Below are 23,030 nucleotides of genomic sequence, written 5' to 3' on the forward strand. Positions count from 1 at the left end.
GCAGCATCGCCAATTATAGCTGAGAACACAAAATGTCCATTCATGCAGGTAAGAAGAGGAGGTTCTGGGAGCACTGGGCTAGGCTAACCTGAAGTCCATGGAGCTGGTTGTTGGGGGTCGGGGGGGGGGGGAAGCAGAGCAGGCTGGAACCCCATGGCAGGAGTGGAGCTGATGCTTTACTTCCTGACCACACACACACTCACACACACACAACCTCACACACACACACTCACACACACCCTCACACATACACTCACACACTCATACACTCACACACATACACACACACTCACACACATACACTCACACACACACAAACACACACTCACACACCCTCACACACACAAACACACACACACTCTCACACACATACACACTCACACACATACACACACACTCACACACACAAACGCACATATACACACACCCTCACACACACACACTCACACACACAAACACACACACACAAACACATATATACACACACACCCTCACACACACACACTCACACACACAAACACACACACACAAACACATATATACACACACACCCTCACACACACACACACACACACTCACACATACAAGCACACACACACTCTCTCACACACACACTCTCTCACACACATACACACTCACACACATACACACATATACACACTCACACACACACAAACACCCTCACACACACACATACACACACACACACACACGAACACCCTCCCCCTGCCACCTAAACAAAGATAATCTTGAAATCGCTTTGGATCATGGCATTTAAACTAGGGTCTTCTTGTTCTCTGCTGACTAAGAAGACAGAAGAGAGGAGAAAGCAGAGTGGTCAAGGAAAGACTTGGACCCTTGCAAGCCAAAGAGCTGAAGATCCAATGTAACTGCTACCTTACCTCATGCTCAGACTTCATCCGTCATGCAGTACACTGAAGCTGTAGCTCTTCAGTACTTGACAAATGTGTGCGCGTGCGCGCGCACATACTTATGGGTGCTGTGTAAGCATTTATTTCTTCCTGTTTGTGGTGATTGCCTCGTGGTAAAACCTGCTCATGAGATTAAAGCGATAGATGCTCTAGAGAACAAATTCTTGGCTATTATTTGATTGTTTGATTCCTGGCTATTATTTGAACTTGTAGGAAGATAAACAGTTTGAAGGTCTATCAAGTTAAGAGAACTTGGAATCTGCACCCCATTACCACTGGCAAGACAATTTTCTATCACACTGGAATGAGAAGACTCGTTACCTTATCAGTTTCTCTATAGAAATAAGGAGAGAGGTCCCCAAGTGCCAGCTGATGTGTTCTAGAGAGGCATGGTCTAGCCATGATTCCGTCCTACAGTTTGAGCTTACAGCCTGCTCCACTTCTGGACTATGTTCACACATAAAGAGTTTGAGTTTATTGTCTGTGCGTGTGGATGTATGTTTGAGAAGGTTAAACATCATTATCCAGTGGTTGAATAGAGGGTGGCCCCATGCTCTCTGTATCTTAATACCAAATTCAGTAGAGGCTCAGTGAGCAACTGCATATGATGGGTCAGACCATCATCTGCTCCTGGTCTTGGTCCATCTGTCCTATAACAGTTGCTGAGTCTTCACCTTTACAGCTAGCTTCAAGTTTCAGGAACATGGCTGGGTTTTATTTTAGCTAGACTGGCCTTTCCTTCCTTTCCTCTCCCCCCCCCCCCAGTGCTTGTTCATTAAGCATAACTGTGTTCCTCAGTGCTTTTAAAGCATATTTCATTACCCGTGCTTGAATTCCTCATCATATACTTATAATGTCATTCATTTATTTTCTATTACATCTGAGCATCCAATCCCCTGAGAAGTTTTGAGGAGAATTTGTGGGAAGTTGTAGATGCAATTTTTACCTGGTTTGATACACACTTAACTATTACTTTGTACTTCAGTTATCTTAATAAATACTGACTCTGTGGAAGGCATATATGCAAGAAAAATAATCAAAATTATAGTGGTTAAGAAGACAGCCTGACTATACTTGAATTCCAAATGTGCTACTTCCTAGCTATATGATCAATGGTAAATTATTATATCATCTGAAAATGGGGATAGTTAACATGCATATTCCACTGGATTCTAGTGAGACTGACTTGGAAAGGCCCATGAGGACTGTGGTCCCTTCCTCGGCTGACTTCAGGCTATAGTCAGAACCAGGGGATACTTTCCCATCTTCTTGCCACCTGATGATCGAAGGGATCTCTTTGCTCTCAGTTCAAACCGTAACGCTTTCTTCTGCCTCCATTGCATCCTGCTGACAGTGAGTGCTATGTAAGTCAGCCATCTAAAAGAATCTGGGCCAGAAGTAGGTAGTGGATTTACTTGGGGTTTCTTAGAGGAGCAGAACTGGTAGAATAAATATCTATTTATTTAAGGGGGTTATTAAACCCCCTTACAGGCTAGTCTGGCTAGTCCACCAATGGCTGTCTTTTGACAGAAAGGACAACAGTCCAGCAGTTGTTCGGTCCACAAGGCTGGGTTCTCAACTGGACTTTAATGTACTTTGGAATCCCAAAGAAGCAAGCTCTAAACCTGATAAAGGGATGCCTCAGCAGCAGGAGAGATGAGATCAGAGAGAGTGCGGGCAAGCAGGGGACAAGAAAACTCTTCCTTCTTCCATGCCCTTTTCTGTGGGCTGCTACCCGAAGGTGTGACCCAGATTTAGGGTGAGTCATATGACCTCAAATGATCTGGATTTATAAGGTAGCTCTTCCTATCTCCAATGAGCCAATCAGGAAAAGCCTCTCACGGGTATGCTCGGCTACTTGAGTTTTAGTTGATTCCAGACATAGTCAAGTTGACAACTAAGAATTGCCATCACCGGCAGCTGTATCTTCTCTCTCAGGAGTAAGTTGTTCCTGTCTCAGGGAAAGGGAGACAGTGAAAGCCATACATAGTTAAATTCTGGCACCCTTTTGCCCTTTGCCTCTTCAACAGCACTATTCCTCCACCCCAGCTTAAGGCCTGCTGGTATGTGGGCTCAAGGGGATGAAAAACCAGTTTTGTCAGCCCTTCCTTCAGGCTGGCCCTCCCATAGGACAAGTCCGGAATCTGTGGCTTTTGTTTTGTGATGCTTTGGGGATTGGGAACAGAACAGCGAACGTTCACTTGGGCTGTGTCAGAGGGCTGCAGCCTCTACTGCTGTTGTTATTTCTGGGCCAGTCTCCTTGATCTAAGTGGCTTTCACTGCCTTAAGGCAGTGGTTCCTGGATCTTTGCATGCATCGGGCTAGACGTATTTTGTTTAATACGGGACTGGCAAAATGTTGCCTATTCTTAATACTATCAACTGAAGAGCAACATTGTTTCAGTTACTCTGGGTCTCTATCCTGTCTATTCCCTCCCCCTCCCCTCCCCCCTCTCTGTGGGAGTATGAAACGAAGATGGGGCAGCTTTCCTCAGCAGATCCTCAGGGGTTGCTCGCCCAGGTTCAGTCCTGTGCGTTTCTTCCCGACTAGTAGTGTTTGGAAACCTCAGCCATAGAGGGGTTTAGCCACAAGCCTGGCTCCAGGTCAGCTGGGACTGTGTCTAAGCTGCTGGCTTTGAGCAGCAGTGTACAGCCGTCTCGGTCCAAGGGAAACACTGCATCTGAGCGCACAGCCAGAGGAGTGCTGCGTTTGCCTGAGTTTCTGGAGAGTTGCCTTCTTTCTCTTTTTCACTGTGTTTGGGTAAACAAAAGCATAGCCTCCGAGAGAGAGCTTTTGCAGGAGAAATTATAAAAATTCCTCAAAGCCTGTGATCTCATTTTGGATCTCCTCAGGATTCCTCATCAGGCTGCAATTAAGCCGAGAAAAATTCTGCCTTGGGGAGGGATTTTAATTACTCATCGTGTTGTGACTTGACTTTCTGCTACTGCCTTTCTTTACCTCTCCTGTCACAATTGCAGTTTGACAGCTCCTCCAGTCGCTTCATTTAGGCTAAAAGTGAAAACGCTGGGTTGAAGGGGAGGGCAGGGCAGATATCCACCGACTTGCGTGCCTGTGTGTCTGTCTACTCCACCAGGAAGCCTGGTGGGAACGACCCTCTCCCCTCCTTTCCCCTCCAGCCTCAGCTTTATGAGCCTGTCGAGCCAGTGGACTTTGAAGGACTCGTGATGACACACTTAAACAGCTTGGATGCAGAGCTGGCCCAGGAGCTGGGGGACCTCACCGATGACGACCTGCATGTGGCCTTCACACCCAAAGAATGTAGGACTTTGCAGCACTCTCTGCCAGAGGAAGGGTAAATTATTTTTTTGAAAATATGAGATGGGAAGGGTGCTGATTCTGAACCCCTGTCTGTCTGTCTGTCTGTCTGTCTGTCTCTCTCTCTCTCTCTCTCTCTCTCTCTTTCTTTCTTCTTGAAACAGCCATGTACCCTAAACTGAACGCAGAGTCACAGCCCTCCTGCTCCTGCCTCCGTGGTGCCTGAGTTAAAGGTGTGCACTGGCATGCCCAGTTTTGAAATACTCTGGAAAAGAAGCAAACTTTGGATTGGGGTGGCGAGGACTAGGGGGAAGGGCTACAGAGCAGCAGCAAAATGCCTGTGTAACATGTGCAAGGTCTCAGATTTGATCCCTAGAATTACAAAGAAGTTAATAATTATTTTAATTAAAAAAAAAACATTTTAGGGCCCGAGGAGATGTCATGAGGACCTGAGCTCAGATTCCCCAGCACCCCCAGAAAAAGCAAGGCATGGTGACAGGCATGTAGTTTAACTCCAGTGCTAGAGAGGCAGAGGGTATCCCTGGGGCTTGCTGAGCAGCCAGTTTAGCCACTTAGTAAGCTCCAGGTCCAACTGAAAGACCCTCCCTCAAAACTAAAGAATTGAGGAAGGTACCCAACATCTACTTATTGCCTCCTCATGCACATGCACACACTCACCAGCACACACACACACACACACACACACACATATTTTAAAAGGAGCAAAACTACTCAATCCACTAAAATATACAGTACATATAGTATTGCTCCCTAGATGTAGAGTTTGTTTGCTTGCTTGTTTGTTTGTTTGTTTGTTTGTTTTGTGGTGCTGAGGACCTAGCACAGGCCTCACACATGGTAGGCAGATGTACACGATTTCTAAATTGGTTTAGCCAAAAGCTTTGGAAAGCCCTGTGGGAGCTAAGATACAGTTTAAGGGATGCAGTGGGACAGGGTGGGACAGTCCAAAAAAAGTGAAGATTACAGGCCCTAGAATTGGACTTCTGGGTGCCAGCTTACTGACCATAGGCTAGTCACATGACCTCAAGAAGCCTCATGGTCTCTATTTACAGAGTGTGAAGAGTGTTCATAACAAGTATGGAAATGCCTCTCTCAAAAGCATTTTATGGGCCAGGAATAGCTCAGCAGGAAAGACATTTCCCAGGACTGACTCATTCAAGTTGTCCTCTGATTGCCACATATAGGTGTATGTGCACATGCATGTATGCACACAGACACACACTCTCACACACACAAGCATACATAAGATAAAGGAATGTAAAAGAATTGTTAAGATCTTTTATTTGTTTCTGTACGAAGGCCTGGATCAAATTAGTAACTTAAGTTTCCGTGTACGTTTATTGAACATCTGTTGAGTTCTGAGATTAAAAGATGAGGAAGGGAAACTCCCTTCCTCTACAGAAGTTTCATATAAGGGAGACACAACAGAAGCAGTGTAAAATGAATATTCAAATAACCGTTTAGAGCTGCGTTGCTGAGCATGGCGTGGACGCTAGTGCTCGCTGTCCAGCAACCGTAGACTCATGTCTGAATGGAATGTGAGCAGCCAGCCATAGGATGAACACCCCTGCCTCACTGGAGATAGTGAGTGACTTTAATTTTCACTCATTTTAAACCAAAACGCTACCTTGAACATTTTTGAGTCTTCTCATTTCTCCCAGAAAGTAGAGTATGAGACATGGTGCCTGCCCTCTTTGCTCTGAGGTGTTTCTGTGTTAGGCTGTGTTTCAGCACAGGTGTTGACAGCTGGGACATGGAAAGTCCCATTCTCTTCTTGAGTCAGTTTTCCTTCACACAGAAAGCTAGCCATGTGTGCAGCTCTACTCCATGTTACAAATACTCGTTTCCCAAAAACCTGGTCTCTGTCATTATTGGGGAACAGTTTTCTTAGTGTCAGCCCATTTCTTCAAGTGTGGTTTGAATATTGACAACACATTTTCATTTTTGGTAGAGTTACATTATTTATTTGTCTGAATATTTATCTTTAAATGTGGCCAGAATCTTAGAAGAACTGGTATAGAATACAGGAAGTTTAGAGGTAGAAGGACTTTTAAAACTTTGATAAAGAAGGTTTTCCTAGAGCCACTTGGTAGGTGAGATACCATTTTGTTGCTGTGACTTTCAGGGAATGTGTTACCTCTCTGATGACTTTCAGGCAGCCTGTACCATCTCAGTTGTTGCCAAAGTCTTCTGTAATAAGAAAGGCAGACAGGGAAAGCATTCTGGCTACCATGGGAGTAGCTACTAGTGACTCTAAGTAACTGTCCTGTGCTTCCCTCGGAAGCTATATTGAGTAGTGGGAGTTATGTGTCTGGGCCTGCAGGTCCTGCAGGTCCTGGTTTGGCCATTTGGTCTATGATTTGGATTAATGTCCTTAACATCTCCTTCTTCTGTACAACAAGAAGAACAGCAGTGTCTGCCTTGTTGAATAGAGACATGTTAAGTACATAGTGATGTTATCTAAGTCTTAGCTAGCACAGAGCTCTTACCGTGCACCAGACACCCTTTCAAGCACTTTGTGTGTTAGCATCAAATCTTTGCCATGATTCTCTGAAGGAGGTCCTCTTATTACATCAGCACTTGCTGGTGAAGAAACTGAGACAGAGAAGGGCTGGATGATAGGAATGCATCAGGTTACAGAGTCAATGAGGAATGGAGCTGAGGGTTGGGCAGTCAGGGCTAAGAGATCTCCTATCTAGCCTTTGCAGAATTTCATCTTGGATGGATAACAGTTCCATGGGTGAGTTCCGTCCTGCCTCCTTGTGTTAGTCAGTTTCCCTTTACTGTAACAAATATCCATGATAAATCAACTAAAAAGAAGGACCATTTATTTTGGCTCACAATTTTGAAGCTTTCAGCCCCTGGCTGTTTGGGCTGCATTGCTTTGGCCATTTAGTGGCGCAGAGTATTGTGATGAGAGACCATAGCAAAGAAGTAATTTGTGACCCCTTCATGGCCAGGTGCAAAAGACAGAGAGGAAGACAGTAGTGTCCCACGGTCCCCTTCAAGACCTTTCATAAGACCCCACATCCTGAAGAGTTACCACTTCTCAATTATGTCATGCCAGAGACTAAGACTTTAACAGGTGAGCCTTTGGAGGCCATCCAACATCCAAATTATTCTATCCCTGTTTCATAAATGCAAAAATTAAAACTTATAGTAAAACATGAAAGGGGAGAAAGCCCAGAGGTCTCAACCCTAGACAAAGAACTGCAGGAGGCTAAGGAATGCTGAGGGCCAGAGAAATAATCTTCTCCAGGGAAGAGCACACCAATCGCTTATCCAATACCAAATGGCCATCCTGGAAAACATACGTATACAAGTAACACTATATGGCCTGAGACAGTTGTATTTATGAACATATATATGTATACTCACATATACATTTATAGGTATAACAATAATTAAAGAAAAAGAGGCCATGAGTTTGCCTAAGAACATGGGAGAGTTCAGAGGAAGGAAAAGGGAAAATAATATATTATAATTGCAAAAATATTCAAATAAAAATCTTTTAGCTTTTAGGCATATTTATGTCTAGTACTAATATATTTCTAACAATACCAAGAGCTTTATACTGTCATTATTTCTGATTGCAAGACTGTGGAACATATAGAAAATATCTCTAATGATGGATTCCTCAACAGGTACGACAGAAATCCAACACTTACTAAGTCTTCAAAGCCACCAAAGCCCAAGGCAGCTGTTCTTGGCTTTCTAAATGGAAAACACACATGCCCAAACAAAAATCACACAAAAGCAAAAGAAAATAAAATAACTGTTAGAAATGACTATTTGAACCTATTTTTCATGTTTGGTGTGTAATTATAGCTGTTTCTCCCTAGGAATGTCTTAATGCCTTCAGGCACAGATGTGCTTTAGCAATTCTCTATATCAAAGGAACTCAACAGAGCATAAAACAACAACATATTTGTTTAATGAAAACACAAGTATCATTGCCTTAGGAATACTCCATACACTTGAAACAAGTGGGCAAGAACATCACTAATGTTCTTATTGACACAGATTTGAGATGGTGGTGTGTCGCTTGATTGTGGAAATGACTTATTTTATCACTTTTCCCAGTAATAACTTCTTTTTATCTTATTTTTCACCTAATTAGAGTTGAACTGGATCCTCACGTCAGAGACTGTGTTCAGACCTATATTCGAGAGTGGCTGATTGTAAACCGGAAGTAAGTTTATCCCCTCTTTATATATATAAATGCTAATTTTTATAAATGTAAATTTTGTATTATTGGTATTTTTTTCAAATGAAATGGCTTTTTGGAGGGGTTTTAGGGTTGCAGACAAATTGAACAGAAAGCTTTGAGATCTCCCATATTCTCCCTCTCAGAGCGTCACTCATGCTGGGCACACACTGGGTGGCATTCCAGTCCTGCCATTGCTTTTTGAGCTATATACTTGATGGCCTTTGACAAAAGTGTGACATGCTTCTGCCCTTGCAGCATCAAATGAAAGGGTTTTGCTGCCGTGAGAGTCCCGACGCTCCACCTGTCTCTGCTCCAGCCCTCACTGGTCTGTACCAGTCTTCTTCATGGTCTTGGGCTTCAGCTTGCTTCATCTTGTCCCCTTGTGGCTTCATCCCTTGTTTTCTATCATCACTGAAAAAAAAAATCTTGCGTTGTACAGATGTACTGCAGTCTGTTTATCTCCTCAGTTGGGAAGAAAAATCACATTCTAAACATGAAGAGTAGAGCCTTTTTAGAAGTTATAAATAGATAGAGTTAGCCAGGCACGGAAGAACATACCTACAGTTACAACTACTCAAGAAGCCGAGGCAGGAGGATATACTTTGGACCTAAAATTTCAAAGCCAGCCTGAGCAGCAGGACAAGACGATGTCTCATAAAAACAAACAAACTGACTTTCTGTTTTTTTTTTTTTATTAATCTTCATTTTTTATTTTGATCAACTCCTAGAGACAAGATAGTTGATGAATTGAAACTTGGCCTCAGGTTCAAAGATGCCGTTGGAATTTGTGACCCCCAAAACAAAGTACTTGCTAGTCTTCCATGGAGAGCATTTTTATCTCTGGGTTAATCAAACATTTTGTGGCATTTTTTTCAGAAGGTTCTGTCTGTCTCCATGGTAACGACCTTCACAGCACAGTCTCACGAGACGCATATGAACACACAGAAATCCACGCCCTGTGTCCACACACAGAAATCCACGCCCTGTGTCCATGTGCACATATATGTGGATGTGTGTGCTGGGAAGTAGGCTGCAGGTGTCTACAGATTGAGGCTCACCACACTAGATAGATGCCAGCCTCTGGAACATAAGCAGCTTGCGGAAGGTAGCCTCCCCCTCTCCCGACACTAGTCGGAATTACTGTTCTCAGGGATAGATAATAAGACTCTTTTGGGTTTTATCCAGTTCCTGTAAGTGTGCCATTGAATCTGTGCTGGATTATTTTTTCTTTTTAGTAAAGAAAAGTATGCATCCTGTTTCCAGTAACCTCAGAGGAAAGAGACTCACTCCTAGAAGGTAGTGATGACAAAGCTGCATGCCAGTCCGTGGTCCCTTAGAACGCAGGTGGAAAGCAAAGTTCGCCAGCCAGGCAAATAAGATTAAGCCATGCTTCTGATAAATGAGAGACTTCAGAACAAGTTATTTTCAGACTCCAAAATGTTATCATCAGAGGCACTTTTCTGGGTATTTAAAGTTCTAAAAAAGAAATCCAAGAAGGAACAATAAACAGAAAGGTCCATTGGACTAAATTTGGTCTTCAGATTTATTTTCTATTTGAAACCCTGAGCCTGCCCCTCCTCCCACCAGCACAGACTCTCGGAATGCTTTTCTGTCTTCTGCAAATTTTATTAAAAAAAAAAAAAAAGACTTTAGAATGCTCCTGGTAGAAATTTAGAAACTATAGAAAGACAAAACCAAAATGAATGGATTTCATTCTTTGTAGATAACCATACTTGACAGTGATATACCAGCATTGAATCAAATCTCTTTGTTGTGTATGTTTATATAAATACTACATCAAACTCTAGTACTATTTTTTAGCCTGAATTTTCAAAGTAAGGGAAGATTCCCTGTCTATATTTTTAATTATTCTTCCTCAACACAGTAAGTAATGATTGCTTGATGTATGTGTGTCACATGTTTAAGCAAATCTTATTTTTTTTTTTTTTGCTTTTGTACTTATGTTTTGTACAGTGTAGCAATGTCCTTCTCCCTAAAGCCCTGTGCACATTTATTGTTTTTTCCCTATGGGGAAAAACTATAATTTCTGTACCTAAGATATATGCACAAATTTAAGACTTAATAATAGACCAGAGATGTAATCAATATATGAATTAAATGTTGAATATTAGCAAATATAAAATACTTTATTTTGTGAAAGAATTGTGAAAGGTTTTTGACATTTTCTTTGTTTATCTGATTGAACAATATTTCCTCATATATTTGATGGCCACGAGTAATTTTTTCCTTAGTGTGTACTACTTAAGAAATTTGAACAACTCTATTGAGCTATTTGGTTTTGTAAAACCTTAGATAACTTTTTTTTTTCCTTTTTGGGGCAATGATGATGCATTCCTATAATCCCAGTACTTGGGAGGTAGGGACAGATGGATCTCTGAGTTCAGGGCCAGCCTTGTCTACTATGTGACTTTCAGGACAGCCAGGGCTACACAAAGAAACCCTATTCCAAAAGCCAAAACCAAAACCAGAACACAAACTTTTTTTCCTTTTAATGGTATGTTTTGTGTGTGTGTGTGTGTATGTGTGTGTGTGTGATTGTGTGTGTATGTGTGTGTATATGTGTGTGTCTGTGTGTGTGTGTATGTGTCTGTGTGTGTGTGTATGTGTGTGTCTGTGTGTGTATGTGTATGTGTGTGTGTATGTGTGTGTGTATGTGTGTGTGTGTGTGATTGTGTATGCACATACGTGAAGATGCACAAGGTTGGTGTTTGAAATCTTCCTTAATTATTTGTTCATCTTATACATTGAAGCAGAGTCCCTCAGTCAAACCCAGGGTTTACAAATATGGCCAGTGTCACTAGCTTGCTTAAGGGATCCCCTGTCCTCACCTTCTGAGACTTCTAGGTGGATTCTGGGAATCTCAGCTCTGATCTTCTTGCCTTCACAGCAAATGCTCTAATTGCTGTGTAATCTCCCCAGCACCTTTCACCATATAAGTTCCTTACCAGGTAGAGCTTAGATATTGTTTATATTTTAGCATTTGGGATGATTTATGTAATTAAATCCATATTTGTATTTTCCTTAAGGTTTTTATCTTTGGTGTCATGTTTAAATGTATGGTTTGGGGCTTGACCTTTAGCCAACTCGAGTGTTGTTTCTGTTCCGATGCGTGTCCCATTTCTTTTTCAGAAGCAGTGATTATCCATGCAGTTATCTCTTATAAAAACAATATCTGTTTCTATTCTGTCAAGCAGACTGGGGACGGAGATTAGCGTTGGCTGACTTCTCAGCGCACTCATGTCCTGGATGCGTTTCCTTCCCCACACAAGCTAGTGGGCAGAGATAAGGCTCCAACTCTGACACTCATTGGCAGTTTCTGACAGTCTTTGACTGGTGTCTTATAGAAGGGCAATTTTTCTACCCCTACATTTGATTCTACGATACTATGAATCTGAAATACTAAGTATGAAAATTACAATTTCTATACTCAACTTCTTCCAACACACACTTCTCCCAGGAGTCGTTCATTCGCTGTGTGTACCCATAATGCTTTATTCGTGGGGAAAATCCAGGCACCCTTCATCACTCGTCACCTACTATGTTTTCAATACAGCATTTAAAACAATGTATTTTTAATTTATTCTTTGGTAATATATAGTCAAACATATATACAATGTAACTTGATCATATTTATACCTTATTCCCCTGGACACCTCCCCCAGCTAAGGAAACCCCTTCCAACGTTTATTCCTTTCTTTTTCTTTTGCGCTAATTACCACTCAGTCCATTCGGTGCTAATGGTGTGCACATGGATGCAGGTGAATCCACCAGGGTATGGGCAATGTATTAGCCACATCGTCCCTAAGAAAAAGGATTCTCTTTCCCAGCAGCCATCAGCTACAGTAGTTCTTAACTAAGAGTAGGGCTTCATGAGCCCCTTCCTGTCCGTAGCACCGAGAGGTGGCTCAGCAGTGAGGAGTGCCTGTGCTCTTCAGAGGACTTGTGTTTGGTTCCCAGCATCTGTTAGGCATGTCATGGCCACTGTGGGCTTTCTCCAGTCCACTTTGGCATGCCTACTGATGTCATTGCCGGCTCGTTTTAGGCAGTCATGTTGGTGAGACTTTATGGGGGGGGGGTAGCTCTGACGTTACTAAGAGATCAAATTTTATAACAAATTCCCTGATCCTCTGGCTTTTACAGTCTTTTCATGCTCCTTTTGAAGTGTTCTCTGAGCATTAGGCATGGGAGTTGTTTTGTAGATATATCCATTGGAACTGGACTTCACAACTCTGTTTTGATTGGTTGTGGTTCGTCTCCATCATCCCCATGGTCTCCACCTGTAGTCCTCATGTCTCACCAATGTCTCTTTTTGTAAGTTATAAGTATGCATCATGGTTTTCAATAATATCTTTGAGATCATCTTGTTTCAGAGAACTAGGCCATTTTTTTTTTAAAGACCGCCTTGATTTCCTCAGAGGACAGGAAGGTCCCATGAGTTATGGTTCTTTCTCTGTTGATGAATATGTAATTGTCTCCTCTTCCCATAATGAAAAATTCTAGAACATTTGCTCTACCCATGACTGACTATTTCTGAAGGTAGAAAAGAGACCCATGCATCTAATATGTTCTGATTACTTCTACCATTCATATATTTGGATCTTATTCCTGTAGTCCAAAAGCCCAACTATATATACATATTTATGTAAATGTAAAATATCTATATATACACATTATCCCAGTACATACCATGAAGTCCCATCTCTAGGGATTTGACTAAACGAAGCAAAAACATATGTTCACATAAAAGTATGCAAATACTTGTAACATTTTTATTTGTAGGTGCCAACATTATAAATAACACCGAATGTATTCAATAGGGTAATGAGAAAACAAAGTCTGCTAAATGCAGACAATGATACCACTCAGCAAGATGATGGGATATTTAAACAACTGCACAGACAACACTAGATTCATTATGCTAAGTAAAGTAAGCCAGCCAGTAAGTAGTTCTACTTATATGACATTCTAAGAGAATGTGAAGACACTCCAGTTACTGTATCAAGGAAATAACCCTCAGACCACACCATATAGTTTTCTAAGCTTCGGGGATGGGCGGCAGCCTGCTTTCTGCAGAGGTCTGATCTTAGTGAAGCCATTTTGCCTTCCATGAACATCTTTGTCATTTAAAACCATGCAGTCAAGCACTGGTTCCGTCAGCTCCTTTATCCCTCAATTATCTCCGGGCTGCTATTACACCTCTCTGTAAAATCTAGAGATAGTTTTTTTATGCCCTTGTTCTCTCCAGTAATGGCTTTGAATTCCACTTAATGGGCAGAGGTGCATGATAATGGCCACTCCTCCCCCTCTCATTCTGTGGGCATTTGCCACTCAAGTCCTGTTGTTGGCACGTTTAAATCAGATAGATGGTGCTGCTGTAAAGGACAAAAGAGAGGTCTGGCCTTATTTTTATCACTCAAAAGGGAAAGAATGAATTATGTAAAATGCATGGTCTCTTTTTGTAGAAATATATTCACCTTTTTCTGGTTTTCTACACATGTGCACGTGCATGTGTGTGTGTGTGTGTGTGTGTGTGTGTGTGTGTGTATTTGTGTGTCTGTGTGTGTGCATTTGTGTGCATACACATATATGGAAGTCAGTCTGAGGAACTTGCAGGAAGAAGCCCTTTCCTTCCATCATGTGGGCCCCGGGCATTGAACTCAGGAGGTCGGGCTTAGCAGCAAGCACCTTTACCTACTGACCTATCTCACAAACCCAGAGAATATATGCTTTTCCTAGAACTATTTACCTGTGATTCTTAGACTTGCAAGGCCTCCTTGGATAGAGCTCTTTCTATGTTTCGTGCCTAAACTGCCATGTTTATGTGAAGATAACAGTTCTTCAGCCCTTTGTGTTTTGTGTGCTTTGATACAAGGCACAGAAGGGATGATTCATGTGGGGCTGTGTTCACTTCTTATCCTGTTCTCATGTGCCTTCATCATTTTGTGCCAATTTATGCTTGATAGCATCCTTTGGGGGGGGATAGTAGGGATTTTAAGCGCAATTTCCCCTGTCGTTTTCTCTAAATGAAGCCGGGGTGATTAACTTCAGAGTGTTTTCACGACTTGGTGGTGAGTCAAACTCTCCAGTGATTAAATGTGTTTACGTGCTGTTTATTTTTGGTGCATTATCCATAGCGACAGTGAAACATTTCATGGGTGTTATGGGCAGCATCATAAAAGTCCCTGGACTTTATCTTTCATCCCCAGTGATTAAGGTGATGCTGCAGGAAGGTCACGCACAAGGAGAGTGGGTACCTCAAGGAGCAGGGCATCATCTGTTTTATCACTCCACTTTTACTCCCAGTGAACTGATAAACAATTAAAAATTGAACACCTCAGTGCCTATAATTCAGTTACTCCCAAAACACCATAAAAATGTCTCCCCGATCAATAATTGCTTATTATGACACACATTTGTTGTGCCAGCTGTCAAGGTGCTCTGCTTTCTTAAAGCATGGAGAGCAAGCCAGGCTCATCAGCCTACATGGTTACTAACAAGCAGTAACCTGGCAGGGGACACCATCACAGCCTGCTCTAGACCTCCTCGGCAGAGGCCCTGGTCAAAGGCTTCTTCTACCAAGCCTTCGCTGGGGTGGCCAGAAGCTGTCACACACAGCCTTCTGTGAGTTTTTAAAACGTCTTGTTGATATTTCCCTGGAAGCTTTTGTGTCAGTGTGCATTAAGTTCTGGTTACCTGTGTCCTCCCTGGTCATTGTGGCATCTTTTATGGTAGACTGACTTCATTGGTGCCAGGTGCTCTCAACTGTATGTATTCTCCTTGGTACCTTATTCCCAAGAGAATTAAAGTTATAAACATTTGACGAATGAAAAGAATGAATGAAACTTAACAAGCAAGTATCCACCTAGCAGTACATGTAGGACGGACGAGGATCTCATTAAAACCTGGAGCGGCAGGGTGCCATGAGTTTAATCAGGACAACAGACTCATTCAGGGCTTTGTAGCATCCTACAAGTGGAATGCTAAAATGGGTTCTTTGCAGAGCTCTACCCCTGTTTCTGACAGCTAAATTACAGATCCCCTCCCAAAACAATGTCATTCTGCAGAAATACTAGGAGCCTTCAATGTGTTTGTGAAGTAAGTGTCTGGACGTAGAGAGCATTCATCGGCCTAGCAGTGTTGTCACGGATGCTCACGATGACAGCTGGCGTGTAACTGTCACCATTAGCAGAACCCTAAAAGCAGAAGCTAGGGCAGGGATTCAGACATCTGTGGTTTTCAAGAGTTGGGTCTTCAGAAAAAGTCTGGGGTGGAGTCTGCTGAGGATGGGGGTGGATCTCAGATCATATTTAGCCTTGGGCTGCATCAGTGTTGCGAAGAGGAACGCGACTGTAAAGTTATTGTGCCATCCTACTGTGAAGTACGGGACCATTGTCTTCCAATGCCAATCTTTATAACCACCATGGAGCCAAAGTTATAGGTTGGCATGGGGGACAGGAAGGTAAGATGAGTTGACAATTGCTAAGCTCACAGCAGCTGGAGAACGTGTATGAGTTGGTAAAGGGGACTTGATTGGGGTCCCTGTAGTTTCAACCACAGTGCCACGTGTCTGACACACTGCTTTCCTTGTATTTGGAGACAACCTCAAATTTGTAGAAAAATTGTACATATAGAACAAAGACCCCTTCCTCCTCACCACTAATCATGTGAGACTAGGTTCCCTACCTGATATCCCCATCACCCTGCCTACATTGGTGTGTAATTGTTACAAACAAGTACATTTGCCATTGTATAGTTGCCATATAACCCCCACATTCTGCAAATAAATATTAATTTTTCAATACCACTAATCTTCAGACTTCATTTTTCATCAAATGGCCAAAGAATGTTCCTTCAAGGATCCAGTTCTGAGTTGCACAGTGTGTTTAAGTACCCCATGCCCTTAGCCTTGCTCACATGAGAAGACACTCTCAGTATATAGTTATATTTCTCTGCCTTATGAAATTATGGGCCAGCTATTTTATAGAATGGTGCTCCCTTTGGGTTTAATTGTCACGATATATCCCTTTCCTTATCAAACCTTCAGTTTCTTTCTTTCAATATGGATCTATAATTTTCCACTTTATTGAATGATTTCACTCATGTCTGATGCATATTTCAATGATCAAACTATCTTCAGTCTGACTGGAGCCATGCTCTTTGACTGACCCCTATGTCTTGTTTACATGGCCCTAGCAGTCATTGATGGCATTCTTCCTCCCTGACACAAAAATTTCCAGAAACTCTTAGATTTCCCCATCTTCCTCCTGGAGTTAGCCGTGGCTCTCAGAGGCTGCCATGGTTTGGTGGGCTGTGGTACTCAGCAGCCAAGCTGTATGTATTAAGTGTGCTCATTTTTACTAAGGTTTTCCTCCTCACGCCCTTTCAGTGAAGAGAGTGGAAACCATGAGTTCTTGCTGGCATGGACATCTGACTTCACAGTGTTGGTTTTAGCATTCTCCCTTTGATATTTTAATTCCTTTGCTTGGCAAAATATGGCTCCCGTGTCCTTCATGTTCCTACTAAGTTGTCTAATCCTCCTCTGTGTACCCATTACCCAGATTCTCTTCCACCCCAGTCATCCTCCTCCTCCTCCTATTCTGGTTCTGACACTGGCCTTGTCACCCCTACCCAGATGAGCCTCTTCTTGCACTGACACAGTACCAGGATGCCCAAGCCTGATACCTCCTGTCAGATGTCCCTTCTTATAAATGCTTCTTTATTAGACTCGGGCTCAGTGATGGGCGTGCTCCTGGCTGTCCATGCTCAGATATCTTCCTTGCACTATTTAGACTCCAATTCACCCCTCTGTGAGGGTAGCACTTTCATAATAAATGCTTTCTGTACCCTATCCTGAGTTCGAGTTCCAGTTCTGGATTTCCCAGGCTACTCTCCACCTCCAAGACAGATGGCTGCCTTCTTCCAATGTATCTTAAGGTTTTAACACCTAGTTTTATAGGGAGAGTAGGAAAGAAAGGAGAGAGAGTGTTTGAGAAGTGGGAAGGAAAGGGAGACGGGGAGTGAAGGGACGGGAGAGAAGAGAAGGACACAATTATTCTCTGATCCTCACAATAAACTCTTAAATGAACTTCAGTTGTCCCCTTTTCTATATCCAAGGAAACTAGCTCAGCGACGTGAGGCCACCTGCCCAGATCAGCATCTGAGATCAGGCCCTTCTCACTCAGCCAGATTCTACCTGCTACACACTCTGGCCTCTAAAGAGAAGGCTTTCAAGAAATCTTTGGGTTTGGGGCGTTTCTGAGTGTGTAAGAAAGGTGTTTAAGACAGAGTTTGGCAAGCGATGGCTGTATTCATTCTGTGTGGACAGTTGCTCTCCCAGTCTGCCTATTTCCCCATCTTCCTGTGTCTTCACACGGGCTCAATGGGAACTTGGCTTTGTTTGAGTCGGTTGCCAGGGTGGGACGACTAGGCTGAGATGCCTGTAGCCAGAGGCTCTGAGCCAGCGGTCTCACTACCTACCCAGTGGTGGCTCCTTCCATGCTGGCACTTCTGGAATGAGTCACCTCAGTGCTTGCCAGCTCCTGCCTCTCCCCAGCCAGCATTACCCCTGCTTCCAAGAAGAGCACTGTGACTTTCTGAGATTTTAAGATGGGGAAGTGGATGCTGAAGGGTATGAGGAAGGAGAGAAACGTTTGTCTGACTCCAACCTGAACACAATGGTCTTACTGCTTTCCAAAGTACAAGTCCCAAAGGCTAAAGTGTGTGTGTGTGTGTGTGTGTGTGTGTGTGTGTGTGTGTGTGTGTGTTTGCTTATAAGTAGACACTCTTAGAGATCGATGTAGTTTATAAGATGGGGGAAAAAGGCAAGCTAACAGAGTGCAGTTCTGGTTGCTAAGACAGCAACACCATGTAGGTCTTTTGGCTGCTTCTCCAGTTTTGTTTTGTTTGTTGGTTGGTTTGTTTGTTTCTCTATAAATCCAATCTCTCCTTGAGAAGGAGCTTATAATACTGAACCTGTTTTTGAATTCAGTTCTCTTTAGAGGGAATGGGTCCTAAAAAGTAACTGCAGACACCATCGTGGGGAGTTAGAATGGATTCAGAGGGACTGCTGTGAGTATCTAGTCTTTTTTTTTTTTTTTTCTGCTCCACATAGGGCATTACAGAGCTAATAACCACAGGCCTAGTGTGTTCTCATTTGGGTCTAATTGCAAGACAACATTTCTTATTTAACCTATATTTGCCACTACTTTAGTTTAATTATTTCCTCTTGCCAGGATATTAGACCACTCACAGTGTGGCCAAGTAGACAAGGTACAGGACTACATCACCCGCAGCTCTTTTCATCTTTTCTGTTATTTATTTGTGAGTAGTGTGGCTGTTTGGGAACTGGTCACAGGGTGTGGCAGAGGCTACAAAACAACCTGCGGGAGTGAATTCTCTCTTTCCTGTATTTGGGTTCCAGGGATCAGACTCAAGCCGTAAGTCTTGGTGGCAAGCACCATTTCCTGTTGAGCCACCTTGCTACCCACCCAGGGTGTTTTCTTCCTTTATGCACCAAGGACTGCCATCCCCTCCATGTGGCTCCCTAGACTTGCTGGTGGAGAATAACTTTCAAGAAGTTGGCAGACTTAAGGACAGGTCTTTTCCCAAAGAGCTCTGTTAAAAGACAGTACATTTTATAAAATAAATGTTGGTTAGTTATCATTGACTCTTCATTTACAAACTCAGAACAACTGAAACTAAAAATACACACACACATACACACACACACACACACACCTTTCATTTTTGTTTTCAGATATTTAGGAATGCCAAATCAGAAATTATTATGGTCATTTTTCTTGATTTTCTCCTAAGTATTCATATTTGTTTATGGTCACTCTCTTCTTTTTTAGTTCCTAATTCAGCTTGCTTTTTGCCCAGCCTTATTAGATTGGATTGGGCACACAAATGGCCAAGGGACACTGAAGGCAACCAGTCATAGTAACCCAGGCTTAGAATAGTTGCCAGGTTGCTCTTGTAGAAAGCTTCAAGACTTTTTGTCACTTTTTCTCAAAAACTTTTTTTTTTTTTTTTTTTGTCTTCTGAGCACCATAAAATCAAGAGAAGTCCTGGCCTCCCTGCTAAAGCACTGGGGCATCTCCTCCCTCCTTAACTAATACAGTGAACTACCACACCTAACACAGTGAACTACTATACCTAACACAGTGAACTACTATACCTAGTACAATGAACTGCCATACCTAACACAGTGAACTACTATACCTAACACAGTGAACCTTCAGTACCTGCTGTGTGTACCTCTCTTCCTGCAGTGCCCATCCCTTTCAGAGCCTTACAAAGGGTGTTTGAATCCTTGCTAGCTTCCTACAGGTCTGTCTTTACCTGTAGGCTATTTGACCTGCCTAATAAATTCTAACCTCACTGCATGCCCCTTTACCAGCCTGCACTGTGGTCTTTACAGTAAAAACAGAAAGCATGGGCTGGAGAGATGGCTCAGCCATTACAAGCAATATCTGCTCTTGCAGAGGTCCTGAGTTTAATTCCCAGCAACCACATGGTGGCTCATGACCATCTATAATGTGATCTGATGCTCTCTTCTGGCATGCAGGTGTTCATGCAGATAGAGCACTCATATACATAAAGCAAAATAAATAAAAGTCTTTAAAAAAAATAAAGCACACAAATTAGGTGTGAATATACGTTTTCCAAGAAGCCTTTCAGTCAGAAAAATAGGCAATGTATGTGTTGGTTTCCATAGCTCTAAAATGACAAATTAGAGCTCCTGCTTTTTCTATTATGGTCTTACTTCTCCAGTAAATGTCTTGGCCATTCTATTTTAGACTCTTCCCGGAGAGAGAGTGGTGGAGGAGACAGGTAGACAGACAGAGACAGAGAGATAGACAGGAAGGAGAAAAGGAAGGGAGGGAGGGAGGGAGGGAGGGAGGGAGGGAGGGAGGGAGGGAGGGAGAAGAGAGGGAGGGAGGGAGAATGGGAACACACACCAGTGAATCTAGGCCCTCGTGCATGCTGGGCAAGAGCCTGACCACTGACCCTGACCTATATTCCCATCCTGTAGACAGCATTCTCCTGAAGCATCCAGAGTGGGTCTGTGAGTGTTAGCAACGAATGTCGGTGCATACATTATTTTTGTATATTTTTTCCTTCGCGGTGTCCGGCTTTTCTTACTCATTATTAAGAACATTGATGTGGAGTTGAAATGGCTTCCTCTATTTTTATCTTGAAACATTCTCTGTTTGCTGCTTCTGCACACTGCTAGGTTTATTTCAGCCTCTTACACTGCAGTCACAGTTCAACTTCAGCTTGGAGCCAAGTGCCTCACAGCTGAAGTGACCACACCTCTACCAATGGCATTTTCCCAGGCGTCCCTGCCTTTCATAATGGGCCAGCCAGGAGGCCAGTTCCTATGTGGCTACAACAGAGCCTTGTGTGAGGGCTGGGTGCGGCATTCGATGGAAGCCTCACAAGCCATCCTCTGTGGAGCCTCCGCCGCTGCTTCCCCCCTTGTGTCGTTACTTTATTTTTAATCTAATGCGTTGCCTCTTTCTCCCTCTCTCCTGCTCCCCGTCTCCCTCCAAATCAAATCATGCCAACACTGAAAGAAACCAAGGAAGTTCAGAGTTTTGCAGCTTTAAAAAGACGGGATCTCGCAGAGATTTTCAGAAGACGCTTCAGAAACAGACGTTTGAGTCAGAAACCTTGGAGTGCAGTGAACCGGACACTCAGGTACTTCCTGTCAACAAACACGGTTACCAGGTGACAGATGGCTCTGCCCAAGGCGTGCTGTCAGGTTCTTAAAAACTAGAATAAAAGTCTTCAAGAAGGAGGAACTCTACCATTGAGTCAGTGGCTGTTTTCCCCAAACTGGTTTGTAGCTAGCTGCAGAAACCAGGATTCAAATAGAAACCCCAAAGCACAGTGATTAAAATGGAAAAAGTGAAGGGGCTGTAGCTGGGGAAGAGACCGACAGTGGGCCCCGCCCTGTTAGAGCCAGGATGAGTCAAAGCCTTCATCTTCAGAGTGCCAGGCCTTTCTTAGTGATCCCTCGGCTCCATCATTAACCTCTCTGGGTTTTAGTTTTCTTCCCTGGAAAACACTAAGTGTTTTCCCAAGGATGACACTAAGTATCTCATGAGATGACATGAGTATGGAGTGAGTGAGTCAGAATGTGTAAAGATAATAAATGCCTAGTGTCCAATAAATCCTAGCTACTATGACTGCTGTTCCCACTATTTTCATAAGGTGGTGATAGTCGATTAAGTCCATGCTGCATATACCCATGTCCATAGAAACATTACTCCCAGTAGCCAAAAGATGGAAGCAATCAAGTGTCCATTGTGGAAGAATGGGGCATCAAGCGTGGTTGCCGGGCGACTGGGGAGGAATGGGGAGTTACTGTTTAGTGCAGAGTTTCAGTTTTACAAGATGTAAAGAATCATATGGAAAGAAAGGATGGTTGCTCTATAGAATGATAGTACTTAACCCTACCAAAAGATGGCTGAGATGATGTATTTTAGGCTGCGTGTATTTTAGAACAGAAATGTAGAAGAGCTAGCAATGATGCACTGTTTTTTAAGTTGGTGTGCTCATCCCTCAGGCCGGTGTTGTAGGTGAGAAAACAGAGAAAACAGAGGTGGATGAGTTTCCGTTGCACCTAGAAGCTGTTGCCGAGCTGGTGTGGTTTTTCTTTGATGCTTGCTCCCATAGCCATTAGTAAAACCCTGTGATAGGTGTATCCCAATCCCGTATGTCTGTATTTGTAAACCTAGCACTCAGCCTTAGAGTGTATATACATTTTTTTGAAGGCGCCTTAGAGTTATTTTCTAGTCTCGAAACTCAAGCTCTGAAGCTGATTAGAAAAATGTCCCTCCGTCCATTCGAAGTCCAGGCTCTTATGTGCTGTGCCTTGTCCTAGCTGTTTGCTCCAGCCTGAGACATGAACACGGTTCCTAAGAAACTTGGCTTCAGCCAATGACTGATAGGAACACAGTGATGTTTTCAAGTCACTGCTCAGGACTGGCTTACCTAACCGGTGAGGAATGACCTGCTTCCAGGAGAGAAAGTACATCGCACTTCAGGATAGTCCCACCAGAAAGCCAAACACAGTTTTGTCAAGCCTTCAGTTTGTTAAAACAAGTAAACAAACAAACAAACAAAAATTCCTTGAGACTGGAGCTGCTGTAGATCCCTGCTGGAACAGCCTTGAGACATCCCTGAGTCTAGTTCTCATTGACAAATGAGAATCTTGACCCTCATATAGACCGATTGTTTTCTCTAACAGACAGGACCCCGTCATCCCTTAAACGTGCTGTGTGACGTGTCTGGGAAGGGCCCCCTCACTTCTTGTGACTTCGACCTCCGCAGCCTGCAGCCTGATGAGCGGCTGGAAAACCTGCTCCAGCTTGTGAGCGCTGAGGACTTTGAGAAGGAGAAGGAGGAGGCCCGCAAGACCAATCGGCCGGCTGAGCTCTTTGCCCTCTATCCGCCCGTGGATGAGGTGAGTGAGAGTTTCCATAGGGGAGGATATTGGTGACAACAGGGAATCCAAGTATTGTTCTGCTCTCTGACACTGTAGAACAGCGTGAATATCT

The 23,030-nt window shown here is 43.2% G+C and overlaps 1 protein-coding gene across 4 annotated transcripts in view; it reads left to right on the top strand.

Annotated features, from left to right (window-relative positions):
- The window catches only part of Dock8 (dedicator of cytokinesis 8), a 203,112-nt gene that overhangs the window by 57,718 nt on the left and 122,364 nt on the right, over positions 1-23,030 (top strand). For all 4 annotated transcript variants that reach the window (XM_006527436.4, NM_028785.3, XM_011247397.3 and 1 more), the window contains 4 exons: positions 4,070-4,245; positions 8,350-8,421; positions 21,042-21,165; positions 22,721-22,936. In XM_006527436.4, the coding sequence (XP_006527499.1) occupies positions 4,070-4,245; positions 8,350-8,421; positions 21,042-21,165; positions 22,721-22,936 (588 nt within the window). The remainder of the gene's footprint in view (positions 1-4,069; positions 4,246-8,349; positions 8,422-21,041; positions 21,166-22,720; positions 22,937-23,030) is intronic.

Source organism: Mus musculus, chromosome 19, assembly GCF_000001635.26.
Source record: "Mus musculus strain C57BL/6J chromosome 19, GRCm38.p6 C57BL/6J".
Lineage (NCBI taxonomy): Eukaryota > Metazoa > Chordata > Mammalia > Rodentia > Muridae > Mus > Mus musculus.